Raw genomic sequence first — 23,098 nt, 5'->3', positions numbered from 1 at the left:
TTTTTTTCGTCCACTGATTGGTCAAATATGTTTTTTCCAGCTCCTATCAATTGTAGCACAAAGAACAACAACTGACCGCAGTTCATGGGGCAATTATACAGATGATAGAATTGCCATGTACAGAGTGACAGTGTATCAGTACGGTGTTTGCCATGTGACTACCTGCCAAGTGGGCATTCAGGGATCTGCATACAGGCATGTGACGCTGGTATGCTTAGCCCTGCACCCTGTGTAGTTTAAGTGTAAAGTGCCCCTTCCTACAGGGAGGCAGCCATTTTTTTTTTGGGTAGTCTAGGTGGTGGCACGGCAAACATTGATCAGAGGGTACAACACACAGAACTCCTAGCAGAGCTGGTATCGCGATGAAGTTCTAGATAAGTAAATGCGATAATGAGTAAGAGCATTGCAGGCTCACCTGCAAAGCAGCATCAGGTGTGGCATCCGTAATCTGTGCATGCGACGGCCGCGCATGGACAGATAAGGGGGGAGGTGGAGTGAGCTGCAATGGGGTGAGAGCTTCCAAAGGTGAAGCGAGCTTCCAAAGGTGAAGTCCGCGGGAGCATATTTTAAACAGGTAAGTACTGAGGATAGTACTGAGGTAGGGGGGTGAAGTTTAACTCCAATCTACCAATAAGAGTAAACAGAGTTCATGAGAACCATAAAACAACGAGATCAATTACGGTATATATCGATCATTTTAAAGGGTAAAGAGTACAAGCCGCAGGGCGAATCCCAAATCATTAATAAGAATTGATTTGTTTGTATTTCGATTTCAGGTGTTTGGCAATATGAAATTGAGACAGCTGCAGTGCTGGCAGCAAAGATGGAGATGTCAGTCGGATAAGCGAAAGGTTCCAGATGCCAATCTAAGCTTGGAGGAACACGAGATTCCTGAAATCGGAAAGAGACTAAAACACGAGATTCCTGAAATTGGAAAGAGACTAAAACACGAGATTCCTGAAATTGGAAAGAGACTAAAACACGAGATTCCTGAAATTGGAAAGAGACTAAAACACGAGATTTCGGAGATCGGAAAGAGACTAACAAAACTGTCTGAGCAAAGCATAATGCAAAGTGCTAATGTTTTTCTTTCCCAAGGTGGTGCTTTTACAAATGAAGAGTATCGTGCTGATGGTGATCCTAGGTTGCCATTCCGTCCTAGGAGAACGAAGAGAGGACATTCTCATGTATAATAAGGGGTTAATGAGAATGCAAGGCCCAAGCATGTTAATGTTGGGTGACAAAGGTACTAATCCTTTCACACCTCCCTCCGCTTGGCACAGATGGACCAAGCGGGGATGGAGGGAAAGAGCACTTGTGCCAGGAGAAGACAAATTTCATGGCACAATGTGGGTGAAAGGTCTGAAGGGTCAGGTGTGCGGGCAGTGGGGATTAAATGGCAGTGTAAATCTGCTATTTAATACCACACTCCCAGAATCGATGCACCGATCCAAAGGTTTGTTAAAAGGTACATTGCAGTACAATGGGTACATGCAAAAGGTGGAGTGTGTGATTCAGGGGTACCTTGTCTTGGTTATGCAGAGTGAGATGGTTCCAGATTGGAGAGGAACGAGCAGGAGGCGTCAATTCTCTTACCAGAGAGACGCAGGGGACAACATCACACTCTGGAGCTACCAACAGAGAGTGCCTCTGAAACAACTATACACACGTAAAGGCTGGAAAGCCGAGGGTGGGTGGTTCTCGAAACAAGAAGTAAAAATCGAGATCAAGTCACATTTCCAGGTGACAAAGAGGGTGGGGAGAGCGGTCCCGGGGGAGGGAAAGCCCACACAGGGAACCCCATTCACACCACACGGGTCACAACAGGGGACGATATTACACAGTCCATATGCAACAGCTTATCCTCATGATAGTTGGGTAAGTGAAGAGGTACTCTTAATCGAACATTTGCAGAGAGTACAGTCTTCCCGACCTCAGGTACATAGTGTGCCTCAGGACATAAGGGGCGAAGAGGTCCAATCAGGACAGCTGGGGACATATTTTGTCAGCGAGAGATTGGACAAGGGGAGGTATATTAATTTTTCTGGAGAAGGATCTTTTGCATGGCAGCTTCGAGATGTTTGGGTGAACAAATGGAAACGGTGCAACATTCCTTTAGGCACCGCTACTTCCTTAGTTCCCACCTCAACCCGTGTCTTACACCAGGACCTGAGAGGTCAACCTTTTTTGGTGCTAGACGGGGAGGTGAAGCAAGTAGAGTTGTCCTCATGCGGGCAATTCTTGCAGAAGTACCTGCGTTGGCCGGGGCAAGTCAAATTTAGTGAAGAAGCCTGCAGGCTCAATAACGCAGAATGCGAGGCTACCATTCAAAAGATCCACCCTGAAGCCCAACCGATAGTTCCGGTGGCTGAAGGAAAGGTTTGGTTTTTTAACATAAGTTCTAATGATACATTCAAGGTATATTCTCATAACTGTTCCGATAAGGGGGAGTTTCCAAGGGGAACATATTGGGTGAGTGGAGATCCCATATGGATCCTGTCATCCAGGTTGGATGACGTTGTGTTTCAAATTGGTAAGAAAAATCTAAAGTTCAAAGTTTCACGGGTAGTTCCCGTCCTGAAAGAGAACACGACATGGGACAAAGGGGAACAGGTTTTGATCCAAGACGACCACATTTTGTTACAAAGGTTAAACAAACAGTACACTAAGTTAGAGGTAAGATTTCACCATGATACAGGTGATCTTCACGAGGTAGAACACAAAAATGAGCAGGTGAGTTCCAGTCTGACCTGGTGGACAAAGGTTCCGGTGATGTTCCAGGGACACTCGGACTGGGCCTCTGCAGTTCCAAAGTTCTTTCTACACCCACTGGTCGTCTGGATGGGGATGACAACGTTAGGCATCATTATCCAGGTGAGGTTGCGTGTTAAAATTACGTAAAACAAATGAACCTGGTCCAGAGATTGGTGCCTCATAAACAATCTCCTGAACCAATAGTTTAAATTAAGGGATATACAGGGTTACGGGTATAGGTTTAGTAGTACCTGTGATGGAGCTGATTGTATAAAGGCGCTCTTTTAGAAGGCACCTGGCACTGCTCCGTTTTGTAACAACCAAACGAGTTTCACTTTTCTGTGGTCATGCAAGTTTGTGAGTGATACGTAAGTGACGCAAATGCTGAGCATGTGGTATAGAGGGACTTAGAAGTAGGGCCTCCCCAGAGAGCCTGGTTACAGGAAGACCAAGAGGTCTTGCTCTCTCTCTTCCAGGGGTAATCGCCTAGAGCAGAGAAGTTGTGTGGGCACGAACATCGAAAAGTGAAACATAAAAGAAAAGAAACCAGGTACTGGGAGGTTCAGATGCTGGGATCTGCGGGTCAAGCCGTTTTAGGGGGGATTGTTATAATTTAAGTAGGCCTCAGTTACTTGGCCTGAGTTTTATGTAAAAGGCTTGTCCGCAGTGTATGCCTTTAAAATAAATAGAGGTTTTGTGATGCAGGCAGAGGCATCTCAGGGTCTGCGTGTAGCAGAGGATACACGCAGATACTGAGAACATGTTCCTAAAAGAAGGCCATCGGACTACTCTGACCTTAACACTACACCACAGGAACAGAAAATATTGGCCATATTTACTAAACATCCACGTTCCTGCATATGGGTCAAATGCCTCATTGATTATTAATCAAGTAGGTGTGTATGATGACACCACGAGTGGGTCCACCAATAATCTGGTTTAGGGGGTGGCGAAGATGATGTCATATTTAACTCTTTCCTAGTCAGTATTAAAGGCTGAGGGAGCTACGAGAGCTCACTTCTGCTTCTTCCTTCCGCACTAGCTAGCAAGGCTGACTGGGACGACTTCTAAGCACGTTCTTCCTTTCTGTAATCTGATATAATGTATGCTGTACATAGGTAGTTTAGTGTAACGTAGTTAGGAAGAAGGTACCTGATAGACTTCAGCAGGGAGTCTCATCACGAGCTTGTAACGCAACATGAAGATTGGCATAGCTAGGATATGATGACTGTATCTATCTGTCTTTCTGTGACTTGAATAAATAACGTAAACATTGAAGAAGCCTAAGAAAGTCTATCTCCTGTTTGCTGTGTGGAGAGTCAAGTGATCTCACAGTCTGTGAGACGATGGTGTCGAAGCAAGGTGATAAGAACAGTTTATAACAACAATGTGTTGGGGGAATAAAGTAGAGCAAATGACAGCATAGTCTTTGGTCACAGCGAAACAATTTAACTTTGGAGGAAGCCTCTCTTATACATTTCATCCATTTTATGAATTAAAAAACAGATTGGACATTTTAACCTCCCATCTTCTCAATCCATGGGGCCCAAACTCTTGTAAAGTGGAGCACACTATCGAAAAGGCAAAGTGGCAATTATTTTTTCACTGACTTCTTTGCCACCACTGCAATAAATTGAATCAATTTGTGGGGAGCATATTTTAAAGAATGAGGCTTATGTCCCAGCAAAAGTACTTCAAGGTCTTTAGCCAGTTTAAATAAAAAAACACAAAGTGAGAGATAATCGAAGGCTAGTGTAGTATGTTAGCACCAGATAATGTGTCTCATAAATAGCGTAAGAAAGGTACTCACAAAGGCGGGTTACCCCTGAGGCAACCACTGTAATGGCAAATGGGGAGATTAGACCCAACCCCACTCGGGTTGAGAAGTCACCTTCTGTAGACAGGAAAAAACACAGGGGATGACACTACTCCACCAAGGTTGGACTTGAGATAATGGGCTCAATTCTGGTAGCGTTTAGTAAATAATTACCTCATGGAATTGGGTTTACCTTATGAGGGAAATCTACTTTTGAGTTCTGGTAGTTTAAGTAAAGTTTTAAGTCATTGTAATTTCATGAGGTAATTCAGGTGGTAATTTTCTACTAAAAATGTTTGGTATTTAGTAGTAAAATACCTCACACTTAAATTCTGAAGTGAAATAAGGTGTGCGTTTGCATGTCTTTTACCTCACATAATTAGACCTACCTCTACCACATGATAAATGTAGTGCTGTGACAGAATTGTGATATCTGTCACATAACATGGAGCCTCTTCAGCTTGTTCTGTGCTCCGACATCCCGCCCCCCCCCCTCCCGACCCCGTCTCTAAAAATAAAAGTGCTCCTACCCCAGCCTCTAAGGGCCCGTTTCCACTAGGAGCGGTGCGATGCGGCTACATAGCCGCATCGCACCGCGGTGTAGCTGCATCGCACCGTCGGTGTCCTGAAACACTGGAAGAGTTTCCACTGCATGCATGTTGTGCGGAGCGATCTGAGAATCTGCAGCATGCTGCAGATTCTCGCACGACCGCATCTGCCCACAGCCGCGTCCCATCTCCTCCATTGACTTCCGCATCGGGAGATGCGGAAGTGATGCGGCAGAAGTGATGCGATGCGGCTAGGTAGCCGCATTTGCATCACTTTGTAGTGGAAAAGAGGCTGGGAGTCGGGAGGGGTATCGCAGCACCATGAGAGGCTGGGGGTCGGGAGGGGGGGTCGCAGCACCATGAGAGGCTGGGGGAATTCTGCTGCCAATCTCATTGCATTTGTGGGGAAATCTGCTGCCAATCTCATCCCCGACCCCCCCCCCCCCCCCCCAGTCCAGCTACCTCCGGTTGCCCCTCTATATCCCCCGCTGAGACATATAAGTGCACCCCCCTCCGTTCTTAAACCTTCCCGCTTCCACCCGTTGCCCCCCTCTGAAAGCCCCGACACCTCTGATAGAAATGAGCAGTAGTATTACTCTCGTGGCTATCTCTAAATCCAGCGATGATCTCGGAACCCCATCTCCTCCTCTGCTGATCAGCTCCGGGCTGCTGTTCACAATACCGGGGGAAGCCGCTTAATGACGTCATCAAGCCGCATCCCTGGTGCGGTAAACAGTAGCCCGGAGCTGAACAGTGGAGTAGGAGGGTGCGCGATCAACGCTGAAAAGCCATGACGGTGAGTAGTCTTGCGGATGCCCATCCCACAGCACATAAGGCAGGGGTCCCCAACCTTTTCCGCCCCGGGGACCACTTTCTGACCAAATTTTTCTACGGGGACCTGGGGGGGGGGGGGGGGTTGGGGCCTGGGTGTTTTGCACGACCTAGTGGACAGTGTCGTGCGCAGTGAGTTACGGGGGGAGGGGGGCTGGGGTGCGGCGGCATAGCTAGCATAGTTGCCCCAGTATAGGGAGTTTAGTTGCCCCAGTATAGCTAGTATAGTGCCCCAGTATAGCTAGTATAGTGTCCCAGTATATAGCTAGTATAGTGCCCAGTATATAGCTAGTATAGTCCCCAGTATATAGCTAGTATAGTGCCCAGTATATAGCTAGTATAGTGCCCAGTATATAGCTTGTATAGTGCCCAGTATATAGCTAGTCTAGTGCCCCAGTATATAGCTAGTATAGTGCCCCAGTATATAGCTAGAATAGTGCCCAGTATATAGCTAGTATAGTGCCCCAGTATATAGCTAGTATAGTGCCCAGTATATAGCTAGTATAGTGCCCCAGTATATAGCTAGTATAGTGCCCAGTATATAGCTAGTATAGTCCCCAGTATATAGCTAGTATAGTGCCCAGTATATAGCTAGTATAGTGCCCAGTATATAGCTTGTATAGTGCCCAGTATATAGCTAGTCTAGTGCCCCAGTATATAGCTAGTATAGTGCCCCAGTATATAGCTAGAATAGTGCCCAGTATATAGCTAGTATAGTGCCCCAGTATATAGCTAGTATAGTGCCCAGTATATAGCTAGTATAGTGCCCAGTATATAGCTAGTATAGTGCCCCAGTATATAGCTAGTCTAGTGCCCCAGTATATAGCTAGAATAGTGCCCAGTATATAGCTTGTATAGTGCCCAGTATATAGCTAGTATAGTCCCCAGTATATAGCTAGTATAGTCCCCAGTATATAGCTAGTATAGTGCCCAGTATATAGCTAGTATAGTGCCCAGTATATAGCTAGTATAGTGCCCCAGTATATAGCTAGTCTAGTGCCCCAGTATATAGCTAGAATAGTGCCCAGTATATAGCTAGTATAGTGCCCCAGTATATAGCTAGTATAGTACCCCAGTATATAGCTAGTATAGTACCCCAGTATATAGCTAGTACAGCGCCCCAGTATATAGCTAGTATAGTGCCCCGACCCCTCTCATCCGACCCCCCCCCCCCCCCCCCCCCCACGGCAGCCGGAGTGACAATCAATATGCATCCCCTTGCAGCACTAAGAAGCATAGGTGCTACTACTTGCCATTAAGGCACGCTCCTGCGTTCACCGGGCATCCGCCTTCTCCTCCCCCGTACTGCTCCAGCTGTACCCGGGACACGGCTTGATGACGTCATTAAGCCGCGTCTCCCCGGTACGGTAAACAGCCGGAGCAGTACGGAGGAGGAGAAGGAGGATGCCCGGTGAACGCAGGAGCGTGCCTTAACCTCCTTAGCGGTAACCCCGTGCTGGACACGGGGTAAGCCGCCGGAGGGTGCCGCTCAGGCCCTGCTGGGCCGATTTGCATCATTTTTTTTTCAAACACGCAGCTAGCACTTTGCTAGCTGCGTGTTTGTTGCGATCGCCGCCGCCCACCGCCGATGCACCGCTACCCGCCGTGATACATGGCCCCCCCCCCCTCCACATACCCCTTGCGCAGCCTGGCCAATCGGCGCCAGGCTGCGCTATGGGGTGGATCGGGATTCCCTGTGACGTCACGACGTCGGCGACATCGATGATGTCACTCCGTTCGTCGCCATGGCGACGGGGGAAGCCCTCAAGGAAATCCCGTTCAGAACGGGATTTCCTTATGGGCAAGCGGCGCCGGCGGCGATCGGAGGGGACGGGCGGATGCCGCAGGGAGGGGGGAAGCATGTAGCTAGCACTAGGCTAGCTGCATGCCAAAAAAAAAAAAAAGTGAGAAAAACCCTCCCACGGCCGCGCAGCCGCACCATTTATACCGCCAGGAAGGTTAATGGTGAGTAGTAGCACCTATGCTGCTTCTTAGCGCTGCAAGGGGATGCATATTGATTGTCCCTCTGGGTGCCGTGGGGGGGGAGAGATTAAGAGAGGCCGGGGAGATTAGGAGAGGCCGGGCTCGGGAGGTGGTCGGGGAGATTAGGAGAGGCCGGGCTCGGGAGGGGTTGGGGAGATTACGAGAGGCCAGGGTCGGGAGGGGGGTTGGGGAGCATTAGGAGAGGCGGGGGTCGGGGGGATTACGAGAGCCTGGGCTCGGGAGGGGTTGGGAAGATTACGAGAGCCTGGGCTCGGGAGGGGGGTCGGGGGAAAATCCCCTCCTAATCAATTACCACTCCCACAAGCATCATGTCGGGAAAATACCTCATTGTTTACCGAGTGAAAAGCACTCGGTAAAACATGTTTCCCCCCTGTGTCGCTAATTTAACGGATATAAGCAACAGGCGGGAAAATGTACAAGAATTAAAAAAAAAAAAAGAATGAGGTATTTTCCCGACTAATGCTTTTTTCACCTTGCGCAGCTACCAGAATTGAGCCCAATGGGATATTATATCTCATTGGGCTCAATTCTGGTAGCTGTGCGAGGTGAAAAAAGCATTAGTCGGGAAAATACCTCAGAGGTGCCATATTCAAGTAAAATATTTAAGAACAGTTTAAAAGAGGAGGTAATGGTGATGGTGCTTTGCTGGCTCAGACTTATTTAACAGTTGCTCCAATCATAGCCTGATGAAGCGGGTATATATTTGGAGTTACGAATAAAATAATATTTCTACTGAAAGCTGATAATTTTGAGTCTGCTTGGGGAGGTAAGTTCACCACTATCTCCCTTTTTAAACTGTTCTTAAATATTTTACTCTGATCTGGTGCCTCTGTTTAAATTATAACCTAATACATTAAATTGAAGTACATCTGAGATTAGTGTGCATATCGTCCACCAAATTTTGTCCACTACAGGACATGTCCACCAAATATGAATTAGGATGGATGAACAGCTCCTAAAGTAGAGTGGAGAGTTTACCTTTTTCCAACCTGTGTAGCTTACGAGGAACCATATAAATTCCATTTAACAGTCTTAAACACTTAGGTCTATCTGGACGGATATATCCGTCAAAATAGCCTGCACTGCTGCTGCAGCACGGCGCGCGCTCCCACCGCCTTCCGCTGCCCCTGAGATCAGTGAATGGCAATACAGATCCCATTCATTGATCTATGTCCCCCTAAGAAAAACTGACGGCTTTCTCTGAAAAACCGTGATTTTTCTATAACCCACGTCACCCCTTCAGTTCCTGTAAGTGAGATCACTCGCTTACAGGATTAAAAATCAAAAGTCACTATGGCCATCTTGTGGCCAAATAGTAAAACTACATCTACATACATTTTTTTTTTAAATATACACAATAAATTACATTTAAAATTACCTGTTTACCTCCCCACTCCAAAAAACTGCAAATAAATTTTTTAGAAAAAAAAATAAGATAAAAAAATTACAATAAAAAACAACATAAATAGTTACCTAAGGGTCTGAACTTTTTTAATATGCATGTCATGCGAGTATATTCCTATAATTTATTTAAATTATAAGCTTGTAAATAGTGATGGACGCAAATTCAAAAAAAGCTCCTTTATTTCCAAATAAAATATTGACGCCATACATTGTTATAGAGACATAATTTACATGGTGTAATAATGAGAAATAATGATTTTTTTTCAATTTTTTTCATCATATTCCCGTTAAATGCATTTAAAAAAAATAATTTTTAGCAAAATGTAACACCTAAAGAATTCCTAAGTGGTGGCAGAAAAAACAAGATATAGATCAATTAAGTGTGATAAGTAGTGATAAAGTTATTGGCAAATGAATGGGAGGTGACAGTTGTTCGGATGCATAAGGTGAAACAACACTGTTAAAGAAACCTCCATGTGATAAGCCTTAAAATTACATTATGATTAGTGCTGCTCGGATACCACGTTTCAAAATCCGGATTGGATCCGGATACCCAGATATCCGATCCAGGTCGGATATCCTAGTTCAAAATTTTCCAATCCGAATCGGATATCCGACCCAGTATCCGGGGTATCCGGGCAAATTCGGATATCTGGATAGAAAAACCAGAAGTGGCCTTCAAATTGCTTTTACAAAGTTTTTTAGGGTAAATGAGGCATGTAGCATCATTATTTTTTAAAGGGAAACACTAATTGATGATGTGGGGACTTAAAATCCCCCCCCCCCCCCCAAAGAAAAATGGCTGGCAATTAACATCATGACTAGGTTCCAGACAGCGGTCGTGCAGCCCACATTGTGTCCAAAGTCCAACCGCACAACTGGGACATGGCAGTTTTCATCCAAGACACATCCAAAAAATTACGCAGCAATTGTGTTTTGGGTTAAATATAGGTGGTATCAGCACAGCAGCAGTGGCCTGTGGCACCCTGGCCTGGTAGTGTGAGCAGCACAGGCAGCAGGAGCAGGGAAATGCAGCAGCAGCAGGTGTAACGTCTGCCAGGAGAATGCCGGACTTGGCAGTGGCACTTGGCATGTGGCACTTGGCACGTGGCACTTTGCACTTGGCACATGGCACTTTGCACTTGGCACGTGGCATTTGGCACGTGGCACTTTGCACGTAGCACGTAGCACTTTGCACTTTGCAAGTGGCACTTTGCACTTTGCACATTGCACTTTGCACTTTGAACGTGGCACTTTGCACATGGCACTTTGCACGTGGCACTTTGCACTTTGCACGTGGCACTTTGCACTTTGCACTTTGCACGTGGCGCTTTGCGCTTTGCACATGGCACTTTTCAATTGGCACGTGGCACTTCGCACTTTGCACGTGGCAAGTGCCACGTGCCAAGTGCCACATGCCGAGTGACAGTCAGACAGCAGAGGAGAAGACACTAACTGTCACACTGGCACTGCTCAGCAGCACAGCAGTTCTGTAGTAAGCTAACACAGTAGTACTACTACTCTAACAACTACTAGCACTGACTGCAGTACTACAGTACTAACTACACAATAACACAGTAATCCTATTCCCTAATCCCTAACCTAACCTATACTGTAGCTAGCTAAGGCTAATAGCTGGCCAGCAGGCAGCAGCTGGCCTGGTCTGTGCACAGCACACACACAGACACATAGCAGCTGCAGCAGCCCTGCAGCACAGCACACACTCTGACTGTCACACAATGAAATCAAGCTCATTAACATTACAACAAGAGTGTAGTGATATTGAAGGGGTTAATCACTGAACAGCTTTAGGTTTATCACTGTTAGGCCAGCAGCACTGCAGCCAGCATGTCTCTCAGTGACTGAGCAGTCACACAGGATGATATTTCTTATCATTGCACCCACAGGGGGGCTGGCCAGTGTTCCTTTCTGTGATTGGGTGCCAGGGCTTAGGCTGAGAGCCCTCTGATTGGCTCAATGAGGTCAGGTGGGGTTGGCCATTGTTCCCCTCTGTGATTGATTGCTAGGGCTTCTGCTGGGAACCCTCTGATTGGCTCAATGACGTCCTGGACGGCATACAGTATCTCAATAGTCAGATTTCTACGGATATCCGCGGACATCCGCATTGCCAGCCAACTATCTGCAGATAGCTATCCGGATTTCGGTGAAAATCCGGTATCTGAATCCGAAACGGATAGCTGAAAAGTAGTCAGATATCCGGGGTGCTGGATGAGCAGCACTGATTATGATAATATTTCATAGAAATTGCACCATTGCTCAAGTTCTGGGAACATATTCAGACCCCTGTCCCACTTTTTCAAAAAGTTATAGCTATGCGCTATGGTGGATAATTTTGTGTAGAATAAAGCCAGGATAGAACTCCCAATTATGAAATGATTTAAAAGTGAAAATTGCAAATATTACCAATCAATACCCTGAAATGTCCTAGAGTTCTATAACTCCCTACAAATTTGAACTGATTTTCAAAAAACAATGTAAATTATTTTTGTGCCTTATATTCTTTCTTCCCTTTAAAGTTACCGTATTTACACACATTAAACAACTTTCCTCTGATACGGTGTAACTGGTCTCCCAGGTCCCTTCCTCCATCTGCAGTGAAAGCTGTCCACCAGGATACAGGAAGTCGCCCCGCAAAGGGGAACCCATCTGCTGCTTTGAATGTGTCCCTTGTCCACAAGGCGAGATTTCTAATGAAACAGGTATGTAGCGAACAAAGATTGGGATGTGAAGCAGTAATGTAAAACAGAGTGAAAATAAGATTATTATTGTCAGGCGTGCAGAGCTTACCTCTGCCGCGGCGATCAACACAGCAACAGCGACCTCCGGGTCGCCTGGGAGCACCATCAGCGATGACGTCAGCAGCTCATCGCAGCGGCAGATAGAGGGTGGACACGCTCGCTGTGCGCGTCACACCTCTTATGGTCTCAGGAAGCGTGTCAGCTGACAGCCGGTCAGCTGACAAGCCGGACTGCATTCCAGCTCCTGATTGCGGGGCGTTTGGGGCCGTGGCTTCCCTGTCATCTCGGGCTTCTTAAGCCCTGCGTTGTCAGTCCCAAATTGTCTGTCGTAGCTAACACTTCGCAGTGGAGGCTTCAGACCTTAGTTAGATCCGTGTGTGCTTGAACCGGCAGGACCCCGGGGATTCACACTTAGCTCAGGAATAACATATTATTGTGATTATATTATTGACCTCTGCCTTGCCTCTTACTATTCTTCTGCCTAATGATTCTGTACCTTTGCCTATCTGATCTGCTGCCGACCTCAGCCTGATTACTTACTATTCTTCTGCCTAATGATTCTGTACCTTTGCCTATCTGATCTGCTGCCGACCTCAGCCTGATTACTTACTATTCTTCTGCCTAATGATTCTGTACCTTTGCCTATCTGATCTGCTGCCGACCTCAGCCTGATTACTTACTATTCTTCTGCCTAATGATTCTATACCTTTGCCTATCTGATCTGTTGCTGACCTCTGCCTGAATAAACATTCTGATTTGCCTTATGATTTTGTACCTTGTCTGTCAGATCCGTTAACGACCCTGCCTGTTGACCATTCTTCTCTGTACCAGTGACAGTATCACCTCCTACTTTCACTGTTTGTGAATATAGTATTGTTTGTTGTCTGCTAGTGCCCTCATACACTAGCAGATCGTTAAAATTATTAGTTTTAAAGAATAACTTTTCTTAAAAATGTCTATCCATCTGCCGCTGGCGTTCTACTCCAGTGAAAAATATCCATTGAAAACTGCTACCTTGATCCCTCTTTCATCTATACCCTGAACAAGCCAGTGTGGTCTAATTTCATGTGGTGGCTATTATGTCAGACAAAAGAAAGCCAATTGATTAAGGTGGGGAGACCTCTACCAATATAGCGTTTCTATCACTACTTGTTAGGCTTATCCTTTGGGGCTCAGTCTCATTGAAAGCTTTGGACGGTGGTAAACTGTTGTGCTGTACCATAAGGTTTGTGGACATGTGCATGGTTAGGGTGAGGCACAGTTGAGGACATTTAAAAGAACACCACTTGCAGCATCTGGTTTTTGGCAATTACCCTAAGTTTTTGCTTTCTAAGCCACAATCATGCATTGAACTATGATTTTATTCTTATAAGAGAAGTTCAATGCCTGGTATAGCTGACTCATAACCATTGAAAGCCACTATAGATGGTTCTCCAGATGCTTGCAAAACTGTCAGTGTAAACATGAACTTGAAGCCCATGCCCAGGGAAAACAAATTTGCAAAGTCGCAAACCACCTAACCCCTATACTAAGAAGGGCCACACGACCTATGCCCCTGCATGCACTCTCTCTGTATAATCCAAGGGTCGCACTTCTTTCCACAAACTACTATAATTCCAATAACCACCTACTCAGCTTTCCATAGCTAGGTTCCCCATCCCATGGCCATGCCCCCAGAGTCATGGGGGCTATTAATGACTATTACAATTCAGCATTTAACTAGATTGTAAATTATGAGAGGCAAATAAGACAGTTTCACTAGAACACTTTCTTATTTTCCTTTAGATGATAAACCATGACCTGAAAACTCATTAGCTTCAAGTTTGTAAAATCTGAGTTGTTTTGGCAAGACAATCATTTTTACTATCCCTATTTGTGTTTCAGATGCCATTGATTGCTCCAGGTGTCCATGGGATATGTGGCCCAATGCAGAAAAAGATCAGTGCCTTACAAAGCCCATTGAGTATCTTTCGTACACTGAGCCCTTGGGCATGACTCTGGTGGCTACCAGCATTTCCTCTTCTATGATCCCAGTTTCCATCTTCAAACTTTTCCTACGTTACAAGACTACGCCAATTGTCAGAGCTAACAACTACTTAGTGAGTTGCATCTTGCTGGTGTCTTTGTCATTTTGCTTTCTCTGTTCTTTGACATTTATTGGTTACCCTGAGTCAGAGAAATGTCTGTTGCGACAGGCTGCCTTTGGCATGGTCTTTGCTCTTTGTGTCTCTTGTATCTTGGCCAAAACCATCATGGTGGTTTTTGCTTTCATGGCCACCAAGCCAGGCAGCAGTCTAAGAAGATGGACCAGTCCTCACATTTCTTATATGATCATTATCATCTCTTCTCTTCTTCAGTTTCTCTTGTGCCTTGCCTGGATGGTCACTGCACCACCTTTCCCTCAAAATAACATTGAAACTCAACCTGGAATTGTGGTTGTTGAATGCAATGAGAACTCACCCATAGCCTTTTGGAGCATGCTAGGATATCTAAGTGTCTTGGCCTCTATCAGTTTTGTAGTTGCATTCTTGGCCAGAAGACTTCCTGACAGCTTCAACGAAGCCAAGTTCATCACCTTCAGCATGTTGGCCTTCCTCAGTGTCTGGATATCCTACATTCCAGCCTCCCTCAGCTCCAAAGGAAAATACACTGTGGCCATGGAGATCTTTGCAATCCAGTCCTCAAGCTGGGCTTTAGTGATCTGCATGTTTGCACCTAAATGTTTTATCATCTTGTTCCGACCAGAGATTAATTCCAAAGAACATCTCATGGCAAAAGACAGAAATCGGAAATAGGTTATTTCATTAATATGGTTCATGAAACTTACATGGGCCTGGTAACCAGACTACCAAAACTTTATTATTTTTAACTTTGAACGAAAGTTAAAATAACATTTTTTACAAAGAGTCCTTAGATGGAAAATTAAATAAAAATAACATTTATAATGTATCAGCAGCCAAACATCTGAATTCCATGTAATGCCTGCATGTTAGTTGGAGAGATGTTTAGAATGGAGCCACCTTGAGATACAATAGAATTAGGAGAACTTTATTTTCTTTATTAGCATCTCAAGAAGTATTGGAACACTTTTTTGGAAGATCACACTAACTATTCAAATTAAGTTGGGCATTGAAAGTATTACCCAAAGCAACTTTTATTATTTTAACAAGAAATATTCCAAATATAACTATACCTTACCTGTAAATATAGAACTCCATCCATCACTATTCGATGTGCTGTGTGGACAAGGGCTGTCTGCAGAAAATGTTCCAAGGAAGGGGGGGAAAGCCATGCGGCGCATGTAGCGCGGCGTAACAAAAAATGGGGGGAAGTTGTGCAGCGCGGTGAAAAATGGGGGTAAAGGTATGCGCTCCGCTCCAAAAAATGGGCCTGACCATGGACCAGAAAGTGGGTGTGGTCATGGGTGGAGCCAAATTTACATGAACTTAGCAATGGTGGGACATTAGACTAGCACTATGGTAGGGATTGTGAGCGCCTCCGATACAGGTGCCCCCAGTTTAGGTAGTGGCAAAGACCCCCATGTGTAGTGACAGGGACCCCCCATGTTTAGTGACAGGTATCTCCCTAGCTTAGCTGATGACAGGTGCTCCCAGTTTAGGTAGTGACAGGTGCCCCCTAGTTTAGGTAGTGAGAGGAAACCCCTAGTTTAGGTAGTGAGAGGTGCCCCCTAGTTTAGGTAGTGACAAGTGCCCCCCCCCCGAGTTCAGGTAGTGACAGGTGCCCCCCAGTGTAGGTAGTGATAGGTGCCCCCCCATGTTTAGTGACAGGGACCCCCACTCACCATCAGTCATCCCAGCAGCCAGTATCAGACATCAGAATCAGCCGGCAACTAGTAAGAGCGGGCACACGGTACCCTCGTGGACACCTTGCTTATGCGGACGTGATCAGTGCGGTGTCCAGTGGTCCTAGCGCCCGCACTCACTGGCTGATCGGAGGTCTGGCGCTGGCTGCTGGCACTCTGCCCATTACATTACAGGAAGTAGGGACGGCCGGGGGGGGGGGGACCCCTATGTGCGGACGCTCATGGTAGGATGTTAACAGCAAGGGTAAATACTCAACAACTGAAGCTAAAAAAAGAGGGTTAAACTATGAAGACAAGAATATGCAGAGCAAACTGTGTGCTGCCACAAAGAAGTGGGATATAAGAGATGTGGCTAAAAGACAGCACATGTTAAATACACAGAAAAATAAATAAAATTAAATGAAATAATAACATTTGTATAGTGCTTTTCTCCGACCGGACTCAAAGTGTTTGAGAGCTGCAGCCACTAAAGACGCATTCAAGTAGGCCACCCTGGAGTCGTAGTAAGCCTTGTCTAAAAATACCTTACTGGTTAGGTGCTAACTCCAGCCAGAATTCAAAACCTGGTTTCCTTCGTCAAAGGTGATGTTCTTAAAGGGAACCTGAAGTGAGAAGGATATGGAGGCTACCATATGTATTTCCTTATAAATAATACCAGTTCCCTGGCTTTCCTGCTGATTTTACTGGGGTCAGTAGCGTCTAAAAAACACTCCTGACATAAGCATGCAGCTAATCTTGTCAATTTTTTGTCAAAAACACCTGATCTTCTTGCTTGTGCAGGGTCTATGGCTAAATGTATTGGTGGCAGAGGATCAGCAGGACAGCCAGGCACTGTGTATTATTATTAGCAATATTATTATTTATTGGATTTATATAGTGCCAGCATATTACGCAGGACTGTACAATAAATAAGGTTACAGAAAATTATAATATGGGTGTGTAATATGTATAAATATGTCAGCCTCCATATCCTTCTCACTTCAGGTTCCCTTTAACCATTACACTAAATATGGCTATAGGCTCATAGCACCGGGTGTAGCCATGGCTAGGGGTGCCACTATGGTGCTCAGTCACTGTGTTCCTCCACCTGGGACCTTTTCTCATAGTTTGGGCAACATTTGGGAAAATAACAGCAGGCAGTGCAGGGACTGTACTACTTCCTGCACTAGATGTAGCACCCCTCCCCCTTCCTGTCCCATGGGCAATGTGTCCCGTTGCTCTCTACACACAGCCTGCAGTGAGTGAATGTGCAGAGCAGCAGGGTGAGTAGAGAGAATGATTGCTGTGCTGCAGCGGGGACGTTAGCAGGGAGAGGTGGCAGGATGTGTTTAGTGCTTCAGAGGTTGCCTGTCATTAGTAGCCATGTGTACTGGCTGCGGTAATACCAGAGTGCCCTGGACTATTATTTATCCTGATCAGAGTAATAAATTAATAAGGCAGGGCAGTCTGCTGTTGCAGAAGCCAGTGATATAAGTGCTGACAGCCGACTTCTGTGGTGAGCAGAGAAGCAAGCTCCAGGCAATTTAGATTAGCTTGATTGCAGGTAATCTTATCTCTTTTACCAGCTCCCCCTCCCACCCTGCTGTCTTCCCCCATGACCCTTTCCTCTTTTCAGATTTTAGTGGCGTCTTTTAACAACATGTCCCTGCCAAACAGCACTGATGATGTCTGCAGTCCTGGTGAGAGGTCTCCCTGCCATTTCTCCTCTCCCACCAGGTTCTCTGTCCTGTGCCTCTACCTCTTTACACCCCCCCCCCCCCCCCCCATGCATCACCCTCTTTTGTATGTCCCCCTTTTCTTACTCTCTCAGAGAAGCTCACAATCTAATTGTACCATAATCATAGTCTAATGTCTTACCTTATTATTGTGTATTTATATAGCACTGACATCTTCTAGAGCACTGTATGGAGTACAGAGTTTAATAACAGTTAACTTTGTCCACATCCTGATGACTCCTTTTCCCCAAAAATTTGCAGCGACACGCTTGGCCCCAACCCCTCAGCTCACAAATAGAGGAGGAGGTGCACAGGGCCGCCAGTCAGGTCACTCCGGAGTGCTCAAAGCCCAAACAGCAGTTCCATAAAGTTAATCCACCAAAGATGAAAGCGGCTGGGCACATCCAATAAAAAGACCTTTATTCAAAAATAGATTAAAAATGGATAGATGCACGAGGGCAGCAGTCAGCTAAGGAGAGAGAGGGTCAAGCATGTAATAGAACGTCAACAGCCGTTTCGCACCCTACAAAGGGGCGCTTCCTCAGCTGACACCTTTGTTGACGTTCTATTACATGCTTGACCCTCTCTCTCCTTAGCTGACTGCTGCCCTCGTGCATGTATCCATTTTTAATCTATTTTTGAATAACGGTCTTTTTATTGGATGTGCCCAGCCGCTTTCATCTTTGGTGGACCAACCCCTCAGCTCTCCCATCAAAAAAATTGGTTGGGGGGGGGAGGGAGAGGTGCCTGTAAGTAATCAGCACCGGGTGTCAAATTCCCTAGGTACGCCACTGGCTATAGGCAAAGGCAGCAGGGCTGGTTGTAGACTTTTTGCTGCAAACTTGTGAGGGTGCCCTTCCCCCCTTCCTGATTTGGAATGATCACACAGCACCCGACAAATTACTCTGCTTCATTTAATGTTCTCACGTGTTGTGCTGCAGCTGAACACAATAACACACTGGCTGTCTGTGAGTCTGAGACTACCTGCTCACCCTCAGCCACTCCATTCCTCCTCAGGAAGGTACACACAGTACAAAAATACTGCCCCTGAAATCTCTGTGCTTGATGCAAATGTTTCACCTTGCTTCATGAGAGAACCGGCCCTGAAAGACAGACCCCTTAACCAGTACACTATCCAGCCGGCCAAATCAAATTACCGATATTAATACTATGGCCTGCCACTTGCACCAAACTCAGTAGCATAGAAAGAAACGTGTGTGAAGGAGAGGTATAAAAGTGTGGAAATTTGTTCATATACTTTTATTTAGAGTTACAGATTACCCAGCAAGCTCAGGGTGAACCAGAACTCCCAGGAGTGTACAGGGAGGCTGAAAGAGACCAAAAAGCCTTCTTACTAAAATGCTATGTTTTAAGAAGGCAAACATCTGTTTTGCATAGGATTTTAGTAAGGAGGCGTTTTGGTCCTTTGTAGTCTCTCACACACTCCTGGAAGTTCTGGTTCACCCTGAGCTTGCTGGGTAGTCTGTAACTCTGGGTGTTGCAAGTCCTACTTCATAGAGCCACATTAATCCATGTCATACACAGATGAGAATAATCTAATCCTAAACATGTCTGTATGCATGTTGCATTAGTTTGGCTCTGTAATATTAACAAGATGACACATCATTGCATTCCAGGGGTTCTGGAGGTGTGGCAAGCTTAGAGGGACAACAAAGTGAGGATTTGCATATTCAGCAGTGATGCATTGTGGGACACCTCAGAGCTCACTCTAACCTGAATTATCACAAATGCTTTCTGTTTTAACAAGGCTAGCTTTTGTTCTGCATTTATTTTATTTATTTATTTATTTATTTATTGTACTTATAAAGTGCCAACATATTACGCAGCGCTGGACAATAAATAGGGATACATACAATATTTAGGGGTGTCATACAGCAAAATGACAATACCTGAATACAAGAAGATCAGATCATGCAGCACAGTATGAGTACAAGGTAATGCTTAGTCAGTCACTGGATGGGAACATGGAGATTAGGCAAGTTAGGTTCACTCAGATGCATAGCATGGGTGCACAGTAATGTAGGTGCATGATCAGGTTGGACACAAAAGGAGGAGGACCCTGCCAAAAGGCTTACAATCTAGAGGGAGAGGTAAGGACACGGAAGGTAGGGGACCAGAGTTCAGCTGTGGGTTTAGAGCACTTGTGAGGGGTAGTAGGCCAGAGTGAAATGGTGAGTTTTGAGGGCTTTCTTGAAGATGTTGAAGGAGGAGGCTGCCCTAATGGGTGGAGGTAGGGAGTTCCATAGTGTTGGAGCAGCTCTTGAGAAGTCCTGGAGGCGTGCATGGGACTGGGTGATGCGGGGGGCGGTTAGGCGAAGTTCATTGGAAGAGCGGAGTGAGCGGCTAGGTGTGTACCTCTGAGTAAGATCGGAAATGTAGGTTGGACAGGTTTTGTGGACAGATTTGTAGGTCAGACACAGTGGCCTCGATTCATCATTGTCTTTGAGATAACTTTTTCCAGTTTGTTAAATTACCGAATTCGAAGTTTAGCGATTTCTAGTTGTATTCATCAAGGTTTTCCGGCATTCGGTGTGAATTCGATAACAATTCGGTAAACATTCGGTAACGTGTCGATATTTCCATTTTACAACGGTAATTTAACACAAGGCCATAAGATTCCCATGGAATTGTGGGTAAAAGGCAGTCCTTTGAGCACTACGTAGCAACATTCTGAATAGGGCTTAACACCTGGACCAGGATTCTGGAAGTGGTTGGGACAATCCCACAATTTGATAGGAGCCTTTTCTAAAAAATTATAGTGCAGCTAGCAAAATTAGTTAACCCTGGCACTGCCTGTGTTCTCTTACAAGATGATTCAAGAGAAATGCAGATGTCGTGTTATAGCAAATAAATCTATTCTCTTACAAATTTATATGGTTGCAGACCTTATTCTTGCCCTTCTGCGCCTTTGAATCACTCTCAGCTGATACATAACCACTTCAAATGGCTCCACCTTCTCTGTCAGCAATGATCTGACAGGAATAACGACAGAGCAGTGAAGGAGATAACTAATCCTAAATGTAACGCTAAACCACGCCCACTTTCTTTTTCATGAATTGCACTTTCTTCCGTTTTAGCGAATCGTTAACGAATGTTCGCTAACAGCTGTAGATAACTTTGATGAATCCTGAAATGAAGTTAACAAATTCGGTATTTTACCAAACTGTTGTTAAAAGTGTTGATGAATCGAGGCCAGTATCTTGAATCTGATTCTGGACTGGGTAGGATGCATAACACTTTTATTTAATAAGACTAAACAGTGTGTTTGTTAAATTATGTTATGTAGCTGACAGCTGTCATAGAGCACAGGAGAAATGTGATGGGAATAATCATATCATCCAGGGAGAGATGTTTATTAATATATAAATTATTTACATCCTACAGCCATATTCAGCTTTCAATTCTCTTAAGTCCAATTATCTTTTCACTGTATAAATGTTCTGTACCGGAGCCTCTATCAGTACTGGTGGAGGTTTCTGTGTGCAGGTGTGTGTGGTGTGTGTGGTGTATACATGACGCCAGAAAGTCCTCTCTGGTACCTGTTGATTTTTGCCAAAAAGATGGACAAAACCAATAAACCAATTAACTTTGACTTTTTATGGTGCATCTCTTACATCAAATCTACAGTACTATCTTACTAATGGAAATAGTTCATGGATAAACACAATTGGTTTCATGGCAATTTAGAATGGTGGTGGTCTTTTGTGTTGGCCACTGATAGATTGCAGAACTATCTGCTCTTAAAAAGACTAATGATGAGACACCTCATGTCTTTCATGACCAAGTACGAAGAAAGAAATGTCTCCTAGATACAACACAAATCAACGGTACAGAAAAATTGGTTCACTGGTGTGCGAGATTTGTATATTGAAATTATTGTTTGAGGGTGTTTGTACGTGTCTGGAAGCTACGAGAGGTTGCCTCCTGCCCAGTTTGTCTATTAATGGTTACCTCAGTCAACCTGGAGACTTGGTGATTGGAGGAACCTTCCCAGTTCACGTGGACAGAATCTATACTGAGACCACTTTTAACAGCAAACCAGAAGACCTGAAATGCCAGCTGTAAGTCTGTTAGGAATGTCTACAACTTAGCAATCAGTGTTAAAGGAAGTGGTTCTACAACAGATATACCATAGATTATGAAAGCTCAAAATGTAGACAGATAATCAGACTAACATATCCAATAAACAAAAAAGTGTTATCTCAGTAGGAATAGTTGGGAATGCCAATTTCCGATTTTGCAGAAAATCTGATTCCTGTCAATGCCGATTACCGATTCAGCAGATTTCCAATTTTCCGAGCTCCGATTTTCGAGGAGTCTTTTTTGTCATTTATTGCATTCTCTGATTGGCCAAATACTTCCAAATTGACTCTGAAGTGTAGGACCAATCAGAGAATGGGGAATTTTACTGCGGTAATCGGAATGCCATGGAAATTTTAGGCCAATGACAACACTCAGGTATACTCAGTAATATGAGAATCTTGTGATTGGTCCAAAATTACTGGGTTAATCTGATTTTCGGGGAACAAATCTGCATTCTCTGATTGGTCCAATGCTTCCATGTTCTGTGAGTGGGCTAAAATTACTGAGTTGCCGTACATCGGATAACCACAGAAATCTGATTTCCATTTTTCGAGTTCCGATCAAAAATGCTGATTTCGGATCGTAAATGCGGACATTTCAGTGCTGCAGAAGCCAAATGACCACCCCTTTATCTCAGTAAATAAGACATTTGGAAATGTCACAAACCAGGTAAGCTAAAGGTTTTCCCTCTGTACTCCTTCCAAACTGACCTTCGTTTGACTAGGCAAGTCTAAAACCTCCAGAAGAAAGAATTGTCACTCGTAAGAGTTACTGGCCCTTATCCAATTCCCTTTTTGTCTAATAGGAGGTCATTTTTTTATCTTGTTTAAAATAGCTTTTTAGCACTTTGCAATTAAAAAAGTAGGTGAAAAAGTACTGTCTAAACTATTTTCGTAAAAAAAACATTGTATTGATGAAATTATAATTTTAATATTATGATTGATTTATATAGCGTCAGCATCTTCAGTGGTGCTGTTCAACAAAGTACAAGGTATAACAATACAGTATAAACAATACAGTAATGTAACAGACAATGGTGGATTAGAGCTTATGCAGTGAATAAATCAATCACATATTTTAACATAATGGCAGAAGATATGTACAAAAAAGTTAGAGGTAGAGGTGCTCCACAGGATTGCTGATAGAACGCTCCTTGGCAACCACCTCCGCTGCAGTGACCAGGATAGATCCTCTTCACCTTTCAATAGCCAGTCATACAATGTCACAGCGCCAGGAATTATGTTGTCTCAAGCAAACAGGCAATCCAATTCAATCCACCTCCAGAGATAGCACTTTTAGATCTGCATTCCTCCTGTGTGACTCAATGCACCAAAATAGAG

At 44.8% G+C, this 23,098-nt stretch overlaps 1 protein-coding gene across 1 annotated transcript in view; it reads left to right on the top strand.

Annotated features, from left to right (window-relative positions):
• The window catches only part of LOC137562022 (extracellular calcium-sensing receptor-like), a 34,929-nt gene extending 20,018 nt beyond the window's left edge, over nt 1-14,911 (top strand). The window contains exons 5-6 of the mRNA XM_068273365.1: nt 11,954-12,077; nt 14,001-14,911. Coding sequence (XP_068129466.1) covers nt 11,954-12,077; nt 14,001-14,911 — 1,035 coding nt within the window. The remainder of the gene's footprint in view (nt 1-11,953; nt 12,078-14,000) is intronic.
• Nucleotides 14,912-23,098: the final 8,187 nt, after the last annotated feature.

This window comes from Hyperolius riggenbachi, chromosome 3 (genome assembly GCF_040937935.1).
Source record: "Hyperolius riggenbachi isolate aHypRig1 chromosome 3, aHypRig1.pri, whole genome shotgun sequence".
Lineage (NCBI taxonomy): Eukaryota > Metazoa > Chordata > Amphibia > Anura > Hyperoliidae > Hyperolius > Hyperolius riggenbachi.
The sequence above is the reverse complement of the archived record's forward strand: the minus strand, read 5'-3'. Positions and strand labels throughout refer to the sequence as shown.